At 37.6% G+C, this 25,441-nt stretch overlaps 1 protein-coding gene across 1 annotated transcript in view; it reads left to right on the forward strand.

The window, feature by feature from the left end:
- Positions 1-25,441, forward strand: part of TMC1 (transmembrane channel like 1) — a 140,937-nt gene that overhangs the window by 73,714 nt on the left and 41,782 nt on the right. The window contains 4 exon segments of the mRNA XM_014958466.1: positions 8,233-8,298; positions 8,422-8,794; positions 13,267-13,407; positions 24,680-24,770. Of these exon segments, the coding sequence (XP_014813952.1) occupies positions 8,233-8,298; positions 8,422-8,794; positions 13,267-13,407; positions 24,680-24,770 (671 nt within the window).

Raw genomic sequence — 25,441 nt, forward strand, 5'->3', positions numbered from 1 at the left:
TTTTTTTTTTTTTTTTTTTTTTTTTTTTTTTCCAAAATGTATTTTACTTGGCTTTTGAAGGCAGCTTTGCTGTGCAAGTTGGCTAGTTGTAGCATGGCAGTGTGGCTTCCACTGGTTCGTAAATCAGAAGAGTGCAACCACAATCCTGTTACTTGTCTTACATTTATATGTACTTTATCAGTAAGATTTAAGAAGGCAAGGGGATTTTGTGGCTTCTGTAAGGTGCACAAAGGCAATGCCTCCTTTTCTTATCACTTTCAGTATTTGGAATGAAATGTCAAACATTCTTCATAGTAAGACTAATGATATTTCTATACTGATACTGCACTATTCTGGATGTAAGAAAGGTTTTTGTAGGATGATAGTGACTAATGGCTTATCCTTGCAAAGTGCAAGCTACTTATTTGATATGGAAGAGCTTTCAGTTCTCATGGGAAATACTACTCTTTCCAAAATATGTATCTTTTCATATGGAACAGGCATGATATATCTGATCACCAACATGGAAGAAAATTGCCAGGGACCTAATTCTAGACTGGTTTCTGAATGAATTCATTAGGTCTTTCTAAGTACGAGGGCTGGTGCAACTAAACAGTGTTTTTTATGTCTTATTAGTACATGCAGTACTAATAAAATGTGTTCTGCTTCCGTAGAAAACACCAGAAGGGACCGTCAGCAGAATATAATATATAGTTCATTCTAAGAGTCCATTCTATTTTCGTTCCTTTTGTTGTCTGATCATCTTCATTGGTTTTTTTCCCTCCTTTTTTTTCTACAAGTCTCTTTACCAACCAATTTAATTTCCAAGAATTACATGCTAATGGAGCTCATTTTAACATGAGAAAAATACAGAATTTAATGTAGCATACAAAAAATACTTACGAGCTTCAGCACAATTTTTATCTGAATAAGAAATAAAATAAACATGACCATAGAACACACACATTCTTATAAGAATTTCTAATGAAAAAAATGCTTGAATATCAAGGTTCTAAGTTTACTGTAAACATCTGCTTTTTACTTGCAGATGTCTAACTGAATTAACTTATGTGCTGATTTAGTGGATTTATTGTTCATTCAAAGTACAGAGGTTAACATTCCCATGGTGAACAAAAATAGCACATCTTTTAACGGAAGATGTTTGAGATCTTTAGGTTGCAGAATCATGATCACTCTTTGACACATTCTGTATGTAAAATTTTCCTGTACATAATTTATAATAAAATCTACCTTAATGATGGCTATGAGTGCATTTGGAGATTAGGTCATGTGAGTAAATTCAAGACTCAGCCTTGATTTAAAAAGACTTAAAAAGCTGGAGCTCCACTATAAGTAACTACAAGACACTTTCAGAATGTGGTTCTGAATCCACTTTTGATGTAAAATGTTCCAAGGGCTGGAGTTAGTCAGCATAGAGCTCAGGCAATTTCTTCAGTTGCAATTTCTTTACAGGTGATTTTGCTTCATCATTGCTGACTGTCCTGAGGACTATTCTTGCAAAGCATGGACCACCTCAACAGTTTCACAAATGCAGTCTAGGACCTTACATTTTTGCTTTTTGATAGCTTTATCTCTATTGAAGCCCTGTTTTGGCTATTCTTCTTCTTAATGTCTTCGGCAAAAGCTATTATAGTAGGACATGTATGGTTCATGATGCTAAGTTCATGAATGTGAATTCATTGTTCTAGGCTTCTCACACAGAAAAAGAAGACTTAGGGCGCAAATCTTTGGAGTGGATGTTTAAAAGATATCAGACAGAAAGTGCCTATTATCGTCTAAAAATAATAAAGAGAATCTCTAGTGAGCCTTTCTGCTGTAGGTATCAACCTTAAAAAAATTGTTTTCTCATGAGGTAATAAAAAATACAATTCACTTCAGATCCACTGAGAATGCTACATTTGTGACCCGAATATAAACCGTTTTCTCCATATTAATATGTGTTCTTCCCATGCTAACAGTACTATGAATGAATGACATTAAGCTAAGTAAATCACATTTCAGAGCCTGAAAAAGTCAGATGATTTGCTGCAGTCTCACACTTCCCAGAATGCATTGAACAGTTAATATTCTGATCTGAATTCTTTCAGTAAAGACTGAAAATGAAAAATTGTCCACAACCAAGCCAACTGTGTGATGAAGACACAATAAGAATGTTGCTTCTCCTTGTTGTTTTATTACAGTAACCACTGGGTCCTGCAAGCTTACCAGATCTCTAGTCTTGGGTAGGACAAAACACTACATGGTTCAGTCTTTGTCTGGCATAGGTAGGAAAACGTGGCTGTATCCACAGAGAATGTAAAACACAGTGGCCTGGAAACTTTTATACATGCTTTCCTGAAGATGGTGAAATACTTAAGGATTTAGCACAGAATTATGTTTCTTCCCTGCCTTCTGTAGGTTTTATAATAGCAAAGTCAAATTTGGCTTAAAATTCTTGCAATGGAATAGTGCAATAAATTTTTTATCCCTAAAGGGGAGATTTGCCTAAGAGAAGTCATGACCCGCAAAAAGAGAGACAACTCTCAGATCTTGTGGTAAGTACAGCTCAGAAGGAAACTGGAAAGAGGAGAGTGTAATCAGATGATGTGCCCAATGCCAGCCACAGTGCAAACTTGGTCTGTGCAAGCTCAGTCTCTCTTGTTTTAGTAGAACATTTATAATTTCTCCTTACCAGTGGAAAACAAATGAGAACTTTATGGGTGTTAATTGAATGGATTCCATTTGTTCCCTGCAGTCCTAATCTGTAATTTTGGAATCTTGACTGGGCTACAATTAGCTAGGCAATTCTCTTCAGTGGCACTCTGCAGAGAGGGGAAGCTTGGTGTCCCTCACACAACTTCTGGAGGAGTCTACAGACACAGCATATACATTAAAATTAATAAGTCTTCCAAGACACTTGTGGCTATATGACATTATAGTATAAATATTCTGCCTATTTTAGTATTTACAACCTTGCCAATTCAGGTGCAGAAAAACGAGCAGTATATTTGCTACTGTGAGTGTAACTGAATAGGAATTATTATCTTACTTCATAAATTCTTTGCTATTGCTGGACAGGATATTTTTGGGGTTGTGATTTTTATTTTAGTCCACTGGGAGAAAAAATTGCAACACTAACTGGGAAAAAACATAGAAGAAAAATCAGGCATGGTCTCAAATACTAAGTGCTCCAGTTGTGCTATAAATGCAATTTTTATTTGTAATTTCACTCTTTCATGTTCCCTTCTCCTGTGTCCAAGGTGGGCCAAGCTGTTCTTCCTGATGTTTGAAAATACACTAAGAGAATGGGGTTGATAATGTTCCTGTCTTGAATCTTGGATGTTGAAATGTGCACTAATTCACTCTTGGCATAGATTTTCTGTGAGATCTTGGCATATTATTTCTGGTGTGTTTCGCAGCTGTTACTTCTAGAGATATTTATCCTCTGAGAAGTATTGTGAGACACTCTCATATTTCCATGGTCAGAAACAATAGTATGGAAACATATATAAACACCTAGAATTGAATATTGTACAATTCTTCCTATTCTTTTTGACTAATATTTCACACGCATTTGTTGTCTAATGTGATCTTGCATTGCTGACATTTCTACATGTTGGACACTCAATTTATCAGCTATCTAGGCTGGTGTCTTTCTGTCACTGAAAAGAAGTCCCACATGGCCCAGTCCAGAGGAAGACATATTAATATCTGCATATAATCCACTTCACTGGCTTGAAAATTAATTAATAATGAATAAATTTGTTTTGTAACACATAAAAAAAGTCTGATAGCATTTTTTGAATTACAGATTACTTTGTATACCACTGATTTTTTTATGGCACCAGCACACAGAACTGTTTAGCACCAGTCAGTTTTATACAGTAGTAATGTGAGCAGTGATATTACAAGCAGGCCGTATCTTACACGGTAGTTCCAAGAATCATTATCCCACTCACAGTGAAAAATCAAAGAAACTTTTTCAGTATAAAACAAGTTTAAAAAAACCTCAAAACATGAAAGCTGAGTAGTACCCTCTTGTAAGCAGTATGCAAGTAACTTGGGAAAATACAGTAAGAATACAACAGCCCTCACAATCTGCTAAATTGCCACCTCATATAGCAAAGACTCCTAGTGTTTTATACATTTTTTTCTGTTCTTAATTTCCTCATCAGCTAACATGTTGACATTGTGAGGTCTCTCCTGAGCTATCTGGTGTTCCATCTTCACTGCAGTCTCTGACTTGCACGTTGGCCTGAGCTCATATTCAACACGCCTTTCTTTAGTCTTGTTGGCTCATTTGTGGCTAAGGTCTAAAACATAAGTAAGACTTCAAGTAAAATGATAGCTTACTCACATTACACTTTCTCTGCCCTTGGTCTGGAAAGATGAGAAACTTTCCCTTAAACTACTATGGAAAAAAAAATAATCAGAAAGTGATTGGGTTTCCTAGAGCATAAGGAGTTATGGACAACAGCTCCAAATATACCAAATGATACATGTATCACTAGGTCAGGATGATGTGTCCTGGAAGATGGAACAGCTGTTTGCTTGGAGTCACATAAACCCAAGCCTATTAACATGATATTAGCCCTATGAATATTAATACTGTGGAGAAATGAGGTCCTATCAACCCTATTCTGGAACAGTGGGTAATTCTAGACAGTGCTTCAGTGAGACAGTTGATTTTACTGGAGGATTCATTGAACTTTTGATAAGTGGGATCATATGAAGATCTGTTTAAAAAAGCAGGAGACAAATATATAGACCTAAAAGGATCCCACATAGTGATGATTTTGTTCCTGCATCAAAGACTATACCTTTCTATTTTAACAAACCTGAGCATCAAAAATGCCTTCAGTTTTCCTATAGGATGATAACAGAGTGCCTGCGGAATGCACTCTACTGCTTCTCTATGTTGTGGTTTACAGAACATTTAAATGTAGTGCTAAACTGCATTTAGATTTAGTGTCACCATGAAAGGTAGTTTGTGTATTGCTGAAATGCTTCTCCAATAATTCAGTAAGACAGGGTTTGCCACAAGCAGCTAAAGTGCTGAGTTATGAGCTGCCTAGTCTCTTGCTTTCCTCTGAAAAGTATTACAGAGCTAATGACCTGTAAGCTTTCTAATAATAATAATAATGTTAAACACAGTAATGATTACTTATCTCTCTTACTGCTCCAATTAAAAATATTGCCCTTTGAATGATATGTGCAAAACCACAAAACACAAAACCACAATTATTAATACAGCTTTTCTGAATTACAAGTGTCCAGGGTTAGCTATCAAGTGGGTGCGGTATGGGGTGACCGTGTAGCTCACATGAACACATACATATGCGCTGCTCAGGACAGACCTGAGGGGTGGTAAAACTCTTTCATCCCTTTTCCTCAGTGATTTTGTTCCTCCTAAACAGCGCCAACTGCTATCACAGCTGACACAAGTCAATAGCTTTTAGTTCTACCTTGAGCTTCAGCTTTTATGCTAGTGACACAACTCATAACGTAGAGTGCAAGGAAACTGGAGGTTTGGAGAGTCCTCCTTGGCTTTCAGCTTCTTTTAAAAATATAGCACAATCCTTTCTGCATCATACCCCAAGACCTGGGAAAGATCTCTTGTTCTGTGTATACATCAGAATGAGAAGGACAAACCTCATATTCTTCATGTGAAGATGTTTCATCTCTCTATGAGCATGGGGCTGTGGAGGCAGGAATGTTCAGAAGTTCAGTTTGGAGCTACAATTTTGAGTTTTTGCAGAAATTACTGTTGAAGCTGCATTTGTACGTTTTGGGTATGTCTGTAGTACCCACTACTCTTCTAGCTGCATGATTCCATGTAATCACTGGTCATTTTTTCTAGGCTTGATTTTATGCTCTTTTTTTTTTTTTTTTTTTTTTTTTTTTTTTTTTTTTTTTTATTTTTTTTTTTTTTTTTTTCATTTCTTTGTATGCTTGAGCATTTAGATGAACAAAAGACATAAACATTCAGGACTCACTATTCAGATTCACTCTCCTCTAGTCATGTTCCCAGTACTTTCTTTGAGCAGTCTGAAATCTATTAATTAGTTTAACACTTTATTAAACCTGAAATGTTTGATTCACATTTGGGTAGCTTATTTGTTACCCTTATGCTATTAGAATTAATTAAACCCCAACAGCTACATTCCACCGTGCTTAAGCCTCTATGTTACATAGTCCATTGTCAGTTTTGTTATGTCAACTCAAGTATGATGTACTTTCACTGCTAATGCATGTTTCAGTATATATGATAAACCTCCAGCTGTTTGCTTGTTGTATCCGCTTATCAGAATCTGCAGTGGGGCAAATCTTGTATCATTAACGTGCTTCCCTGGCAATTTCTGTTTGGCTGGAGGAGATCAGCAAAAGCATTAGTTGCAATAAAAGACCGTGCCCTATTGTTGCATGCAAAGTATCTCTTTAGAAGTGTCTGTCTTCTTCTTTGCAAGCTTTCAATAGCAACGTAATGATCTTTGTCAAATGGAGATCCTGTTACCATCAGCAGCAGAAGGCATATGTCAAAACAGAACAAAGGAGCACTTATTTTCAAATTCAACTGGTGATATTGAATGATAACATTTTTGCATAGTCTTAAAAAATTACTGTACAGATGCCGTCGAAAAGCAGGAAAAAGTAATTACAATTAAATGTGTTGTGGACAGAACTTAGACTCCCTACATATATTCCAATTTTAAAATGCCTACCACATTCTGGATAATAATCCTTTGCCCATTATAGCACATAGTGAAACAAGACCCTAGATTCTTTCTTGTTTGCAGCATTACATATTTTACTGCTTTTCCTTGTTACTGGGTAAAGCTAAGAAATTGTGCCTGATAGCTAGCTACAGCAGTACCTAGAAAAGCCAATTTGTATATAAATTTTCAATGAATCACTAGTGCCTTAATTACAAAAGGAACTAGAGAAATAGGGAATGGATGCAGAAAGACAAAATATAAAGTAAAATTCAGAAGTATTACAGATGAGCAAAGAAGGAAGATAACTGTAGTTTCTTCTTGCCTGAAAAATACAGCTATGACATGATCATGACATGTCACCTGTCCTATCTGTGCAGAGGGGAAATTAGATAACATACATCTGGAACATACATGGTATGTAGGAGTGGAATGTCAACTGCCTATTTCTATTTATGGTAATATTTCTTAGTCTTCTCATTAATCTCCTCCTACCATATATTTCCAGATATTTCACTGGTGTGTCTCAAGTGCTGTCCCAGATGTGCAAGCTCAAAGATATCTCAAAAGAGCCTATTATCTCCTAGCTTCTCATGTATTAATTGGATTGCTTCTGAAGAAACATTGCTGGTGAATACCACTAGTAGTTTCAAGAGGGTCCCCTTAAATAATATGCACATACTAATATTTGCAGAGACCGTATAATTAAATACCATGATGGATATAATGTGTATGAGAGTGGTATTTTTCTTTCTCTTCTATATGCGCATGACCCCAGTTTCACAGTGTACCAGGCAAATGAGTTGGATACCTTTCTGATTATTGATAGCAGAGGCAGCATTAAACTTACTAAAACTGAAAAACTTAAGCAAGAGATCCACCCAAACCCAAAGGTGTTTCTGAGCAGAAATACTACTTTCTTCTGTAATGAGACTTTCTCTCCAGAGTCTCCAATGTTTTTATCATCTCCTGAGTGATAGAAGAGGACTGTGGTAGAGCATATGAGTGAGCTGGGTCAACTTTTGTCACTGTGCTTGAGATTTGGTTGCTGGAATAGAAATTTCTTCTGGGACTGCATTCTTCTGCTGTGCTGCAGCTAAGAACCATCGTGCCCTCCAATCAATCAAATCAGAAAACTATAATCTTCTTTAATCTCAGCAAGTGCTTATCTTTCACATGTTTAAGAAAATCTCTGAGAATTTCCTGAGAAGAATTTTCATCTTCCTTGTTCTTTTCCCCAAATTGTTGGGCATTGCTGTCATGTTTCTTTTTGAGAGTCCACCTGTTCTACATATTTCTTTCATGAGAGGGAGTTCTTCCTGGAATTACTTTGGGAATTGAGTGCTGAAAGGAAAGTTTAACTATTTTTTTTGTCTTCATCTTGTTTCTTGAAAACTATTTGCCATGTTCCAAAAAGCTGGGTCTGTGAAATGATGTAAGGAAATCCAACGCAGTAATTGTCAAGAATTTCTCAACCCTCCTGCATTCCTAATGACTGATCCATGCTTCACATGCACTCACCTTTGTTTTCTCTCCACAGAGGGCAGTGATGTTGACAATGAAGAAGGTAGCGCAGCTGAGAATGAAGAAAATGCCAAAGGAACAGGTCAGTAGTGTGGATTGAGGCCACATTCAAATGTTTTCTGATTACTTGTATGAATGAAGGAGGAGAAAAGGTCTCCCTCTAACATACTACGTTCTTTCATGTGCTTTTTTTTCTCCATCACAGATAAAGTGGGGAAGAGAGCAATACCAAGAACCAGAAGGGGACATGCCAGAGGGAGAGCCAGGCATGGTGGTGAGGAGGATGAGGATGATGAAGATGGGACAAGGAGAGCTGGGCATCGCAGGCACAGAAACCGTAGAGGACGGGGAAGGGCATCTGGAACTGAGGGCAGTGATTCTGAGGGAGACCCTACAAAAGCCAGGAAGAACCAGGCAAATCAGAAGTCCAAGGAAGATGATGAAGAAGAGGAAGATGAGAAAGGGGGTAAAAGTGGGAAAGGCAAAAATGAGAAAAAACAGGACAAAAAGTCTGATAAGAAAGGAAAAAAAGAGAAGGCAAACAAGAAGAAAAAAGACAAAAAGAAATCAGGATCTGGGTAATTCAGTAAATTATTTTTTTAATATAGATGAATTGTTATGTTACATAAAACCTACTTTCATTTATAACTGTGAAATGCTGAGTCATTATGACGCCCTTACTCATTACAGCACAATTAGAATTGGACAGATATTTTTTTCCTGCAGTGAGGAAATGCTATGTGAGTAAAATGTAAACTTTCAACAAAGCCATATCCACTGTAGTGGAATGAAGTCAGGAGTTTGTCACAAGTCACAAGTCCAGGGTGGGACCTCAGGAAATGACCAGTCCCTTCTGGGACTGCCAGTACCCTGAGTATTAGGCCAAATCTGGTCAGACAGAACAGGAACTCAAGCCAGGGTCACCCATATTGTAGTTAAATATCCTAAGTTTCTGGAGAAAGGGAGTGAAAGTGATAGGGGAGCAAAGGACAGAGAGGTGACAACAGATGAGATCTCTCTTGCTTTTCTGTTCCCCAAAACTAAAATTCCCCAAGGCCCAAGCTGACAGCCTTCCAAAAACCCAAGGTCTAGTGGAACTAAAATCTTGACACTTTTCACAAGATCAAGTTCTTGTTTCCTAGCCAGGTTTGAGCCAGCTTTTTATAAAAGATCAGTGCCAAATTTTCAAAAACATAGAACCAAGGACTGAGATGGGATTTTCCAGTCTGTCTCCCATTCACTCCCTCTGAAATATTACCGTCCACTTTTCCAAAGCATTGAATGCAACCTGGGGTCTTTGGAAGACCCCAGTGACGTGGAGCACTTCTGAAAATTATTTTATATTTTCCTTCCATCCTGTCATTCTCTTGCTCCCTGTCCCTTCTTGTGCCATCAAAAGGAAATGACCGCTGGGAATGGTGTACAATGGAACAAATGGAGCTAGGCATGTTAATCTCAGCGGATAAGGAGAGAGATTCCCCTTCCCCCATTCAGCACTTGCTACAGCTGTTTGTGTTCCCAAAGGCATCACTGGAGAGCACAGAAGGAGTCAAAGAAAAGAAAAAAATACAGTGAGACATGCTGTTGCATTAATTTGCCCACAATCCCATTTCAGTATACTTCTTCATTTTCTTTCCCTAAAAGAATGCCTAAAATCTTTCTTTCTGCTGGAGACCATCACTGTGGTGCCAATTATACCCCTTTATGCAATTTCCTGTAGTCATATAGCAATAGGGAATCTTATATGAATTCTGTGTGGATTCTCTTTTTTTTTTTTTTTTTTAAGCTGATTATATTTATCTCTGCTAATTTGTGGTAGTGCTTTTCACAGGGTAATTCCATGGTGAAAGCAGTTATTTCTGTGTAAGTTTTAAATCTTCTGCTCTTTGGTGCTATTGCTTGTTGATGTGGCTGATTGTTATCTCTAACGAGGATGCGTGGAAGGTCTTCTCTAAACTGTTCATAGACATCATCCTAAAAATATTAATGATAAATTACTCATTATAGTCTCACTGTGAAGATTTGTAATATTCCTATACTGAAAAGCTTCTTTGTTCTTTACTGGCTTGTCTAATTGTGACTGATTGGTCTTAAATAGTAATCATATGCAGTCACTTGAGCTACAAGTCCTCAGACAAGGATTCTTACATTCTGCCTAGCCTGTGCAATTTCTGTTTTTAATGTATAGGCGAGGAAATCAACTGATTTTTTAGTAGGATTACTTGAGTATAAAGCTTATGCAAAAGTCCAATGGTACATGGAATATTAAGGCAGTACAGGCGCTATATCTTTTTGCTAGCAGGAAGATTACTGAAGAGCACTAAATGCTGTGGGATGTTACGAGAATTATCAATAAACAATAGAATTTTCATAAAAAACTAGGAAGAAATGTAGTCAATTTTATTCATTTGTCACTCTTAAAGCCCTACCAGTATTTTCTTGAAAACGTCTGAGCTCCCAGAAACACACTTTAATCTTAGTTTTTAGCTCTATAAAATGTCAAAAATCATGAGAAAAGTAGATTACATCCATAAAGAGGAGACAATACTAAAACCAAAACACAGATGCTTAATATGGGCATAAACCAAAACACAGATGAATAGTATGAGCAAGTTCATTATGTGTGTGATTTAAGGAAGTGCCATTGATTTCAAGAGCTCTACTGACTTAGGAAAAGATGCGTTGTGTGCAGTTAATTGGAGCCAAGGAAGATAGTGGCTTGGTATGAAATGATTTAGTGATGCTTTGTGCTCTGTGTTTGGCTGAAGGTCACAGTGAAACTTTCTGGCCTTCAAATGCATAAATCACAACCTTTTATGAAAGGTTGAGACTTTTAGTTGCAAGAGAGAGAATTCTGATTTCCTGTCTTGAATCTCATAGTGATCAACCGCTCTAGCTAAAGGAAAAATCTGCTCTAACTGCATAAAGTTTGACTGCACAGTGTAAACACTCTTGAAAATACTGACTCCTTAAAGGGACTTCGAAATTTGGACTTTTTATTATTTTATTTGTTCCAAAGAAAGGTGAAAAATGAAAGATGAGAAGTATTTGCAAAGACAAATATAGCAGTAGTGGGCAATGGGCATAAGAGCCAATATTGTCACTACTTGTGCTCTGCTCAGCTTCCTTTCCTCAGTGTGCTCACTGCATTAGCATCTACCACTCATATTTATCACTACTCTCACTGTAGTCTCACAAAACTGCATATCACAACAATTTTGCATATCACAACAATTTTCTGTCAAAGGAAATCCTCAATATTGTTCATGTTGCTGCCAGCTTTGTGAAATGCAAAGCAGCTGATTGTGACAACTAAGGATTTAAAGCTCTCTCTAAACCAGATTCCTTTAATCCTTCTGTTCTTAAAGACAAGATTTTTTTGTTATAATGTCTCAAAATTGTGTGCATGAATCTTTTTATTGACCTTCATGTATTTAATTTGTTTTCATATAGTTCTTCACTTGCTCATCCCAATACCATGATAGTATATAAATATACCTAGTGTTTAGTAGCAGTAATTCTTTTTGTATATTTGGGTTTCAACTTTCTAATGTGATAGTCTCTTTAATAAATAGAATTTGAGTCTTTAATAGCAGGGCATCTAATAATTATGTGAACCACTTTTTTTCCTTTGCTAACTTAACTCCTCTGTGTCTGAATTTTTTTAACAGAATCCCCTGTAGCTTTTGCTATAATGCTGTGCATTTTATGAAAACTAAAGGTAGATGATCAATGAGAAATTTGTATTGCAAAAAGAATTTTGCTTTTATTGTATTTGTTTATTTTGAAACTTTTCATAAATATTTTTGGTGATAAACCCTTTTGTCCTTCATGCCACACAAATAAACCCTTCAACCCTTATGTCAAATCTTTAACTACAGCTCTGCTACCTGTTTTGATGGAAAAAAAGTTTATAATTCTTTAGTTATCCAGAGGATAGAAACTATACAATCAGGTGACTTCAGTAATGAATAATTCTGCTCTGACATCAGATTTTGAATATCAAACTCTCAAAAAGGTGATTTACTAGCAAAAAAGCCTGAAAACTGCTTGCTTGTTAAAATCTAAATGAACTGTTCACCAAACAAACTAGAAAACTATTTAAAAGAACTGAGAAGTGTATTATCAAACATCCAAAACAGAAAAAAAAAAGGCAAAAGAAAACACAGCAAGAAACAAATAGGAATGCATCAAACTGCTTTTACTAAGAGCTCTCTTAGCTTCAGTTGTCACTGTCAGTTTTTTAGGGCAGAAAGAGTCCAATAATTTCCGTTTTGTCATTTTTCTGTTTGCTGGCACAAAAGAGGAAACACCTGTTGCTAATGACTCGTTATATGCTATTATATGAAATATGAGATTGCTCACAGAAAAGGTTATCTATGCAGGTCTTAGGAAATTGGACATTGCCTTAATCAGCAATGCTTTCCAAAATTACTGCACGTCAGTGCATGGATAACAAGCTCAGATTAAAAACACACCACATCTGGAGATGTTATTGCTATCGCATCTGCTTACTTTGAGTGCTAGGACACATCACAGCCTTGCTGCAACGTGGCTTTGAATCTCCCATCTCTGAAATGTTGCTGCCTTGATCAGTGGACAGTCTGTCATCTAGTGTTTAAACTTGTCTTTGCTGTGGCTGTGGTGTCTTTTCTCTCTCCTGTGGCACACAGAAGTGGGGTGGACAAGTTCATTTTTATGTCTGTGGTTACAGAGTCCTCACTTGCCTGTGAGTTTGAGTTGGACTCTTAGGAGGGTGTTTACTCCTGCAGGAAAAATCAGTGGCTGAGACTTCTCCCCAAGAGTGCTGTCCACTCTTCATGGGGTGCTCTGGTTCAGCTGTGGCTCTACACTTTGTGTGCAGGCTTTACCTTTCATACTAAAATTAGTAACGAGTCTAAGTGAACTATGTCCTCCCTTCTATGCAACAGTGAAGGCATTTATTGAGGTCTCAAAGAGGGCAAGAATTAACATGAAGTATGTGCTTCAGTAAAAATGCCTGTCCTTTCTGAGTTTTGGTGATGGTTTTTGTTCTCACTTTTGTTTGAAGCGCTGATTCTGACTCTGAGGAAGAGCCCATTACAGAGGAGGAGTTGGCCAAACTGAAAGAAGAGGTAGAAGAAAAAAAGAAACTAATCGCCACACTACGAAACAAGCCATGGAAGATGAAAAAGAAGTTGTCTGTCCTGAAGTATGGTTTGATTTCCACAGTGAATATCTTCTATCCTGCTTTACGCTTTGGACTATTTTTCTGAACTTTCACTTTATTTCTAGATCTACTGACACAATTGACTTCAAACCATCTCTAATCTCTCTTCCATAAGATGTGCTTTCATAGAAAGTGGAAGTAAAAGGCATTGTGTATCAGTGCTTTCAGCTTTCATGTCTCTGTAGATCTGATATCAAATATCAAAACCTCAAATCTTTGTCTTTTTAAAGTTTCCATTGCACCCCCATGCAAAATCTTTCATTTTCTTCAGTTAGGATAATGTCAGCATTGACAAGTTTAAAATCTCATTCAAGAAAATTGATGGAATTTCAGGAATACCTCAAAATTGCTGCAATGGGAAGACAGGATTTATCTTTCTGTTCTAACTTTTTGGGAAGAAATTCAGATTCTTTTAACTTATGAAAAAAGCAAACTGATTGGAAACTGAGCCCAAATTTTCATGGTTTTTTAGGTATGCCACGTATAAAACTATTTTGCCCTAGCAAAACTATCACTTCACTTTCATTAAGGCTAAAAATCATGTTTTCATTTACAGTTAAATTTCCACCAAGCACAGGAAACTGGGCAAACACAGGGAACTTTATTTTTCCAAAACTGTTATGGTCCTTTTTTTTTGAATAACTCATTCACGGCAGTACTGCTCAAATACCAATAAAATCATGTTTGGTTAGACACATCTAACAGAGAAAAGTTGGTCTCTCGTGTAGAAATTTTTTGATATGGATAGAAAACAGACATAATGGTATGAGAAAGCATATGAAATATGGTGTGGAAGGTCTAAAAGTTTTTCTTCTAGAAGGTAAGATCATTTTGGGAAGGATACGGTTATAAAGAGGAAAAGGAATGTATGTTGTGAAAGAAGGCAACATGGAAGGGAGTAAAAGAGAACAGAGTACCTAGGAGATGTAAAGTGGAAGCATTGTGAAGGTGAGAGAAATTTCAGAAAAAATAGTTGAGCAGATTAGGTAATAAGATAGCACTGTCTTTATCTTTCATAATCTGTAACAGAAGGATACCCATGTACATAGAGTTAAAATTCGTTGTATTTTTATTATGAACAAAGCTTCTATTTTTATAGCCACTTTTCCACCCCAGCATTCCTAGCAATTCCTAGTTCCTAGGAAATTTTCTAGCCTGCTATGGCCCTTGCACTATTACCCATTATTTCTCTTCCATGTGGGTGGCAATGAAGTTGCAACACATAGTCCAAGGCAACAAAAAGAGATTTCAGGGCCTTGGGATGGTTGATAAAGGAAGCTGGAGCAGAGGTAGTCTTTTCCCTCTGTCATTCCAGTTGTGGGCAGCAACATTGGAAGAAACAGATGAATCCAGTATATTAATACATGGCTCCATGGCTGGTGTTACTGCCAGACTTTTGAATTTTTCTATAATGGGATGGTCTAGACAGCACCAGGTCTGCTGGTGTTAAATGGGATTCTTGTCTCTCAAAGAGGGAAGAGTGTCTTTGCTCATGAGGTAGTGAGACTGATTGACAGAGCTTTAAACCATGCTTGAAGGGGGAAAGGCATAATGTCAAGCTTGCCTGTAACAAGCTGTGGGAAGATACATCAAGGTTAGAGGGATGGGGTGCTAGTGAGGGCCCTCAGCCTGTGACTCTGAGTGGCAATCTGGTAACAACTGATGGGGAGAAGGCTGAGATACTGAACAACTTTTTCCCTCAGTCTTCACTGGCAACCTCTCTTTCCATACCTCTTGTGTGGATGAACCTCAGGGCAGAGACAGGGGGCGCAAAGTCCCTTCCACTCCAAGAGAAGATCAGGTTCACCTGAGGAAAATGAACATATGTAAGTCTATGGGATCTGATGAAATGCATCCCAGAGTCCTGAAGGAATTTCAGTACTGAAATAGTTACCAGACTGAAACAGCTGATATAATTACCAAGCCATTCTCCACTATCTTTGAAAAGCCATGGTAGTCAGGTGAAGTCCCTGGTGACCAGAAAACGGGAAACATTGCATCCACTTTTAAAAAGGGTTGAAAGGAGGAACCTGGGAACTACTGACCTATCATTCTCACATCTGTGCCTGGGAAGATCATAGTACAGATCCTCCTAGAAGCTATACTAAGGCACATGGAGGACAGGGAGGTGATTTGAGATAGTCAGCATGGCTGCACCAAGGGCAGGTCCTGCCTGACTAACCTAATAGCCATGTATGATAGATTGACTGCATCAGTGGACAAGGGAAGAGCTATTGATGTAATTTATCTGGGCTTCTATAAGGCCTTTGATGTGGTCCCCTACAACATCCTTCTCTCTAAATTGGAGAGATATGGATTTGATGGATGGACTATTTTGTTAATGGTCAGTGACTCAATGTTCCAATGGAGATTGGTAACAAGTGGTGTCCCTCAGGGATCCATACTGGGTTTGGTACTGTTCTATATCTTCACCAGTGACAAAGACAGTGGAATTGGGAGCACCCTCAGCAATTTTGCAGATGACACTAAGCTGAGTGGTGTGGTTGGCATGTCTGGGGGACAGGATGTCATCCAGAAGGACCTAGGTAAGCTCAAAAAAAGTGGGCTCATATGAACATCGTGAGATTCAACAAGGCCAAGTGCAAGGACTTGGGGGTACTGGAGATGAAAAACTGGATATAAGCCAGCAATGTGAGCTTGTCGCTCAGAAAGCCAACTGCCTTCTGGGCTGCATTAAAAGAATTGTGTCCAACAAGGCTGAAGGAGGTGATTCTGCCCCTCTGCTCCACTCTGGTGAGACCAGTGTCCAGCTCTGCAGCCCTAATCACAGGAAAGACATAGGCCTATTGCAGTGGGTCCAGAGGAGAGCCACAAAAATGATAAGAGGGATGGAACACCTCTCCTGTGAGGACAGGCTGAGAGAGCTGGGGTTGTTCAGCTTGGAGAAATAAAGGCTCCAGGGAGATATTATTGCAGTCTTTGAGTACTGAAAAGGGGCTTTTAATACTTTTCAGTAGTTTAGAGTGGGCTATTATAGGATGTGTGAAAAAAAAAAAAAAAGAAGCAGCCTATCTTCTTACAAGTAGAAGAAGAAATTTCTCTATTCTTTGTCTTCTGGCTTCCGCAACAGAGAGATACTTCATTGGAGATTTCTTCTCAGCATTATGAGAAATGTTCTTTACTGTGAGCCAAACACCACTTCTTTGTTTGTTCTGTATTAGCACCTATTTTCTTCCAAGAGTGGAAAAAAATGCTCCCTGTGAATGCTCAAGGATTTGTTACATATTCATGACAAGATAAAACCAAAATTTTTTTTCATATTATGTTGAAAAGTGAATATTAGAGTTGATTAGGACTTTTCATTGTAAATATTATTTGTTTAAAAGATGTGTGAAATTGTCAGAACAAGCTATTTTGGGGGGAAGATTTATTTTCCACTAAAATTTGCGTTTTAAAAGAGCGATAAGAAATTTTAAATTCTTGAAACATCTTGTTTAAGCATTTTCAAGACTGAACAACTCCTTTGTTTCAACGATTCAAAACCAGTTTCTTCCAAGGGGGTGTTTTTTCATAGCTTAAAACATATAGGGTGTGAAAGATGATTTTTACTTAACTCTAATGACTACTTTGTAAAGTAGTTAATCTTTTTGTTAATTCTTTTGTTCTGAAAATGTACGAGTGAACAATAACTTTAGAATATAGATGCCAAACTAGTTGCTCTGTAGAAAATACTATCTGTCAAAGCCTGTCTGAGATACTCATTGCTGAAATAGCGTTCTTAATAGAGCTATTTAGATCAGCTCTAATTTCTAACATTCCTGTGGCTAGAAAGATGTAATTCAAAGAGCTCCTGATTATTTTCTGAAGAACTGTGACTGCTGCATTGTCCCTCAGCAGTTTGAAGTTAAGCACTGTCAGACTCTAACTTCATCTTGGGACATCGTGGTCAGAAATTTACAGGTCTAGAGGAAGAAGCCACGGAAAGGAATAAAAAGATGCTATGCAGGAAACAGCATCACCACTCTCCCAGTGGAGATGAGTGGGCTGGGGACACAGTGGTCTGTGCTGCTGAGAGCATGAGTGTCACTGGAGTCCAGACTTTTTCTCGTTTCCAATATATTCTCCTTCAGAAGAGTTTTTTTTCATTTTCCTTCTGCTAGTTGACCCTCCTTCAGAAGAGTTTTCTTGTTTTTTTTCATTTTCCTTCTGCTAGTTGACATGGTTTGTAATTACTGTGGTTGGGCCTTTTCTGTGGGAGATGATAAATAGTGCACATTTTGACATTGCCCACTCAGGCCAGCACAGAATTACCTGAAGAGGCATTGGAGGATAACGATCATCAATCATTATTTACATTTAAGTCTCAAGACTGAGATTTAGAGAGGTGATGAACTATTGAAAAGATTTTTGGATTAGAAAAAGACACTAAAAAATAAAACCCATGGGCCAGAGCTCCAGATGTTGAAAACTGGAAAACCTCCAGGGAAAGCAATCCCAATTTATCTGTGAAGGTCTGATTTTGGGGACTACATCCCTGGCTGTGCATTCTCCTGGCTGGATTTTGCACAGATATGAAGGAAAGAGAAAGGTTTAAAAGCTGTGCTACTGTGTTTGGCTCCAGTATACTAGTTTTATGCTATAAAATAGCAAAGACTATTAACAGCTATGTCACTTATATCCACCAGAAAAGTCTATTATAGTACTGTATAATCAGAGGACTGAGCACAAGAATCCAGAAATGTGTCAACAGTAGTCTCACTTTAAAGGTGTACTACTACATAAGGAAAAAGGCAGTCAAATGTCAAGTTTAAGGTTTTTAAAGGACTTCCAATTAAATATACAACATAAAGAGAGCCATGAGAAATTCTTGATTTTTCAAAGAAAAACAGAATAGAGCAGAGCCATCCCCTCTTCATCTCCCAGGGACAGAATATAATGAGGTGATTTTTCAGTATTTTTTAGCATCATTTATTTTATTACGGGACTTAAATTGCCCATCAAGACAGATGAATTGGAAACAGAATATTTTATAAGTATACAAACCCCAAAGATACATAAGGTTCATGTGTGGGATGGTGGAAATTTCTCACCTTTGGATGTGCTTTTTGTATTCCAATGAATCGGTATTTCATCTCTCTTAACGTGGACATATTAGCAATCCTGGAGGCCAGCCTGAATGTCCTGGAAGCCAGTGGGGTATTAAATAACACTATAATTTGCTCATTATTACTGCTGAACTGCTTTTCAAGTGAGCTGTGCCTGACAACAGTTGTTTTGTGGTCAGTTTTTAGCCAATCTTTTTAAGACTCGGAGAAGTCATGAGTGATCAATATTAAAATGACATTTCTTTTTAATGAGTTTTTAGATCTCAGAGACTGAAACCTTCCTGAACTGTTACTGAAAAAATGTGAGCAATCCGCCTGAATCCTATTCATTAACAACAACCTCTGAGAGCTGTAATTCATCCTCCCTCTGTAACACTGAAGTGCCCGAAGTACCATACACCTAGCACTTTGGAAGCTGTAACTCCACACCTAGTATTAATAATTAACTCAGTCTTCTTTGGGACAATAATGCCCAGCCCCATGCAACATTTATTAGTTCCTTGTGTCTGTTATTCAATTAATAAGGTTTCTCTGAAGCTTCTTTAAATTCACAGTTAGCTAACGGGGCACACTTTGGCCTATCTTGTGATATAAGTAATTTACCTATAACACATGATACCAGTGATTACAAAGCTCAGTTTTGTCACTCTGCGTTGTTTTTGACATGTCCTCATGTTAGGGAAGTTGCATTACTTCCAAGTGGGTGTGCATACATATATACATGGTTTTGGTTCTTGTGGTTTCTAAAAGAGTTTTATGGGCTTAGGGCTACTTTTTATTGCTTGATCACTCTTTCTGTCCTCACATTTTATTATTAGCACAAGAGAAATGGAGGAAAGGACAAAGTCTTCAGGGAGGTACAGTTAGAAGTCCTTCAGTGAGAGAGTGTAGACATCAAAGTAGAAGCCTGAATAAGTAACCTGTTGGATTATATTTAATAAAAAAGATTATGTGTCACAGACATGGAAAGGACATTGCAAGCCTGTTCTTTGACTGAATGGCACCAAGTTGTTGCTGAACTTCGAAAACCAGGAAGCTTGAGCAGAAGTCAGGGAAAAGTCTCCTTAAATTAAAAATCACAGAGGTCAGGAGTAATCCAGTAGGACTAATCTGCTGCAGAGCTGGTGGGGGAAGAGAAGGTAAAGGGAAGAAGGAAAATATGTGCTGTTTGATGGCTCCAGCATTGTCTAGTGGTTACAGTTTCTGTATACATGACTGCACGTGTTTCTGCCTCATTACCCAGAGGCCCTCTTTCAAGCTCTGTTTCTGCACTGAATTTGCTTTTCAGATATTTCATTAAAACTCTGGTGGGAATTCTTCATATAATCAAGTTGTTATTGAAATTTGCATTTATATTCATAGATGCAGCTAGCAGATAGGCTGCTGTGGAGCACTTAATAAGTCCTTTGTACATTTGCATGTAGTGGGGTTCCCTTAGAAGATTTATTGTATCTAAGTGAGCAGTATGAAAATGCTACTTGGAATGTGATTGGTAAAATCCACCACACACCAAAAGGTGAGACAGGCTTGTAGAATATCAAAGGTAACTTGATTTCTTTTATTCCAAAAGTGAAAGAATAGTACTCTTTTCTTTCACAAAATTATTTCTTTTAAAAAAAGAAGGAATTTCATTTCTTTCAACTATATAATAATAAAATCATAGAATCATAGAACCATTTAGATTGGAAAAGACTCAAGATTATTGAGTCTACCTATTGACATAACACTGCCAAATCTACCAGTAAACCACTTCCCTAAGCGCTACATCTATATGTCTTTTAAATATCTCCAGGGAAAATGACTCAACCACTTCCCTGGGCGACCTTTTCTGATGCTTGACAACCCTTTCAGTGAAGAAATATTTCCTAATACCCAATCTAAACCTCCCCTGGTGCAACTTGAGGCTGTTTCCCCTCATCCTATTGCTTGTTACTTGGGAGAAGAGACAGACACCCACCTTGTTATAACCTTCTTTCAGGTAGTTGTAGAGAGCAATAACATCTCCCCTCAGACTCCTTTTCCCCAGTCTAAATGGCTGCAGTTCCCACAGCTGCTCCTCATAAGACCTGAGGTCCATACCCCTTACCAATTTCATTGCCCTTCTCTGGACCCGCTCCAGCACCTCAATGTCTTTCTTGTTGTGAGGGGCCCAAAATTGAACACAGTATTCAAGGTGTAGCCTCACCAGTCCCAAGTACAGGGGATTGATCATTTCCCTAGTCCTGTTGACAATACTGTTCCTGATACAGGCCAGGATGCTGTTGGCCTTCTTGGTCACCTGGGCACACTGTTGGCTCATATTCATCTGGCTGTCAACCAACACCCCCAGGTGCTTTACAGTCACTCTTCACCAAGGCTGTAGGGCTGCATGGGGTTGTTGTAACCCAAGTGAGGGACTCGGCACTTGGCCTTGATGAATCTTGCACAATTGGCCTTGGCCCATTGCTTGATCCTGTCCAGAACCCTCTGTAGAGCCTTCCTACCCACAAACATATCAACACTTCCGCCCAACTTGGTGTCATCTGCAAACTTACTGAGGGTGCACTCAATCCCCTCATCCAGATTGTTGATAAAGATATTAAACAGAACTGACCCCAATGCTGAACTGTGGGGGACGCCACTTGTGACTGGCTGCTAACTGGATTTAACTCCACTCACCACTACTCTTTGGACCATGTAGCTTTTCCTATCTTTTTATTAATTATACAAGTATTATTAACTACAGGACAATCTTGGCTATTACTTCACAAGAAGGGGAAATATTAAGAGACACAGTTTTTAATGCATGTTTGAAACACCTTCTTGTCATAGTCAGGGATGCATTAATGCCCAAAGTCCAATTAATTCCAAAAGTCACAGTGTACTGTAACTAGACTAGAATGCAAATACAGTGTAAAGGGAAAACTAAAATAAAACTCTAGGCCTACCATTTGGATTTAGTTGGTTTTTTTCAAGATTTATGCAACAAATGTTTAAGTACAGGTAAGCAATATTTTAAAAACCGAAAGGAATTGCTTCATATTTCTTTCATGAAACATTAAAGTAGCTTCACAGCTATTGTGCATGCATGTATCCAACAGGTCTTGCATGTATAAGTCAGTTGACTTCATGCATGGGGAAGAAGGGATGCAGGGAGAAATGAAACCTCAGCCACTGGCACAGTACAACCGAGGGAAGCATTCAGAAGAGTCAGCAGCTTTAAACCTGGGGATACAGATCACCACTTTCAAAAAGCAGTATTTTGGTTTGTCCTGGAGAAAAAGCACAAATACTGCTACCACTCTAACTTGAAAGTTTGCTTGACGTAGAGTCCAGGAGGCATACAGTGATAAAAATACTATTTTTTTTTTTTTCCAGAAAACCTTGTAAAAAACCATTTCAAACAAGTGAACATAAGCCTTGGGTTAACAGTTTAAAATAAAACTTTTTATGACTTTCACTGTGGAAAGTTCCTTCCTATTTTGGTTTAGTTTAATTTTATAGTAGAATATGTTGTGGAGAACCTTTCTTTTCAGCTACAGTTGCAAAATAAGTTGATATCTATTATGAAGGATTTTTTATGTGTTAATGGTTGTTTTCATATTATTCCCTTAAATTTCTTACTGCTTCACTTAAAAAAAAATATTAAAATTTGAAAGACTCATATTCTGCAACATAACTGCACATAATTAGTGACTGAAACATGGGTTTTCTACAGCTCATCAGGTTTTGATTTTGGTAATTTTTCATCAGCAAGCTCCAGTGTTTGAATTACCTAGAGACAGAACTGGTCAGAAGGTTTTCCTCTTAAGTCCAGAATATGATATGCTGACTTGGGAGACTGGTAGATGTCCAGTTTATTGATTCTAGCTGCTTTTATGGTACTGCTCCACCACCGACTGCTGAGTTTATGATAAAGCTGCCATCTGCTGTTAAGACTGTCTTATATCTAAGTCCTGAGGAGATGGCTTTAAAAGGGACTCTCAGATACCACTTTCCTGAAGCTGAAAGAATCTATTTTCTCTGAGTTATTTGAGAGTTTGAAATTTAAGAGTAGAATTTTTTGAAAATCAAAATGAAAGAATGAGATGTAAGTGCTGAGACAGAAAATCTTTGAAGGACTCAAAGTGGTTTCAAAAATAAAGGCTCAGTCAGTGTTAAAGTTAATTAAATTGCAGGAAGATCAGACTTCAAAATCCAAAATATAAATGTGATCCAGAAGAGCAGAAGTGAGAATAAGGGATCTAGAGCTTTAAAAAGCCACTGACTCAATCCCCACCTTGAAGTGGTGAATAAGTGGGATGTGTGGCTGGGTGTTTTATCTTTTTTCTCTGAATCTATGTACGCCTTATGCCATGAGGAAAAAAAAAAAAAGCTATTGGATTGAGATTCATTTCATTGTATATAGCTATTTGCTTCTGCCAATCTATGTCTTTGAAAGAGAAAACAGGATCTTGGAAGGTGGGAAAAAGCGTGCTGAACCTGTGAGATCAGGTGAACTAGCACTGATCTTGATGCCTCACCAGCTCAGTTTAAGTGAGAGCACTCGGAAGGTGAGAGTGCTCAGAGGAATCCTGAAGAGGGAAAGCTCTCAAAGAGTGAAAGTTAAATTCAGCAGCTCCAATTTGCAGTGTTTTGGGAAGCATAGAGCTTTGGTACTGTGCGCTAAAGAGACTGTTGCAGTGGTTGTGTAGTGGGGAAAGGTTTTGATAAGTCTTCAAATACGAAGATTAACCTAGACATTTACAGTTACTACAAATACGCAGTATTTTTAAAGATGTTGAGATTTTTAACCATGATTTAGGATGGATTATGATGTAGCTAATGGCCTTCTTCACACATGATTTTAATTCTCCTTTATCACAACCACACCATTATTATGCCAATGCCATCATCAGATTTTGCAGTTTAACACAATCTTTTTGCTTGCTTGTATAAAACAGGTGAGGAAAAGATATAAGCATGATAATTGATTTCAGTGAACTTACATGTAGTCCTTCTGGAAAGACATGTATCACAACAGTTTCCCAATAATCTAGCTTTTCCCAAGTGCTAATATAATACACAATGCTTTCAAGTCATCTAGTGTTATGATAAAATAGTTGTACAGTCTTGTGCATACACTGTCAGCTAAGAATTCCTACTCTATTTTCCAGTGTTTTAGATCAGGACATTTAGCCTTTGGGGCACATTTTCTCAATAAAGAGACACATGAGAGCCATACTAATAAATGAAAATTAGATGAAATGGAAGAAAGTATGCTTTTGATCTCCTCTGTTTATTGCTTTAATCCATGTTCATTATGCCTTTTTAAAGGAATTTAAAAATCTTCCTTCATATTTGTATCCCCAGGGTGTTGTTTAAGTTCCATATCTTTATAAGCAAAATTTTAGTCCTTTGGGGACCACTGAAGCTACGCTTCTAAGAAATGTTTCCAAGAATGGTACAGTCAGAGATAATGTATGCAGAAATTCTGAAGAGTTGAATTAAATCTAGACACAGGGGAATCAAAGCTCTAGAGTATACACATCTCTAAACTAAAAAAAAAAAAAAAAAAAAAAAAAAAAAAAAAAAAAAAAAAAAAGAAAAAGGGTTTCAAGTATTTCCAAATTAGACCTCTTACTCAGAGGGAGTATATCCCAGCAGCTCTTCTTTCCTAGAGGCACGACCGGAATGACCTCTAAAACCAGTCAAAGCCAAAAATAATCCCAGAACGCAACTTTTTTTTTTTTTTTTTTTTTTTTTTTTTCCAAAAAGAATAAAAACTCCAAAAAAAAAAAAAAAAAAAAAAAAAAGAAAGATAAAATAAGTTTTCCTTACATAGCTGAACAAAATATTATATTAGGTGGAACCAGAAGGACTAACAGTTTGTAAGTGGCACAAATGAGTAGCAGCTGGACTTCAAAAGAAAGTCACTGTGCCTAAAAATATTTGACAACATTAACTGGATGCAGGCAGATCACAGAGCTCCAAATGCATTTGGATTAGAAAAGATAAGTGGAGATGCTTGTTCTGTTTGCACTACATACGATTATCTTCTGTGAAATACAAAATCTCAGAGCATTTCTGTCTAAACACTACTAAGGGAACCAGATTATATGAAACTCAAGAAGGAGTTAGAACACATAAAAAATTACATTAATGTGGTAGAGACAATGTCACATTTCTCATAGCATCATCTATATCTCTCTTTTGCCTTCATTTTCCAGGGAAGCCCAGCTTTTTGTGGAAAAGTTTGAAGGTGCTCTTGGAAAAGGAAAAGGAAAAAAATTCTATGCATACAAAGTGATGATGACCAAGGTAAATTTATTATTTTACTAACTTCATGTAATGCCAATGAGGAGCTTTTTGAAGATTATTGCCATATGTATCCATCTTCCAAAATAGAATTCCTTGTCTTTCTTTGCTTTTCAACACTTTTATTTTCACTGCTCTAGTATGAAAAGATTTTTAATGCAAGCTCACAGTTTGACTGAAAATTGTCACCAAGACAAAAAGCAACTCTTCTGAGTTTGCCGGAGTTTAATATCTTGTGAAAATTATTTTCTTTTGGTGTAGATCAGGTTTTCCTGTGGATTGAGTCCAAAGTTCAGACTTTCTTTTGAGACAGTCCTCTGTGAAAGATCAAAAAGTGTCTTTTTTTTGCCCCACAGCAAAAATACTGGAGGCATCTACAGTGAGCCAAGGCTCTAGGGCCACATGTATCCTAGGAAGCAATATGGCTCTGTACGATTGTCACCGAAACGCCAAACAGTGGTTGCTGAGGACCCAGTGTCCACACAGTATGTGTTCTGGCGGGTTTTTCTTTGGGCTAAGTCCTGCATGGTACCAAGGACTAAATACCCTGTAGCTGTGGATTAGCATGCTGAACACTCCTCAAGTAGATCTTCTGACTTAATTTTATGCTTTGATACTGATTTACAGTGCAAATGTAAGTGTGGTAAATTGGGTTGATTTGGGAGATTTACTTC

The sequence above is a fragment of the Calidris pugnax genome, unplaced genomic scaffold (genome assembly GCF_001431845.1).
Source record: "Calidris pugnax isolate Ruff unplaced genomic scaffold, ASM143184v1 scaffold360, whole genome shotgun sequence".
NCBI classification, from domain to species: Eukaryota; Metazoa; Chordata; class Aves; order Charadriiformes; family Scolopacidae; genus Calidris; species Calidris pugnax.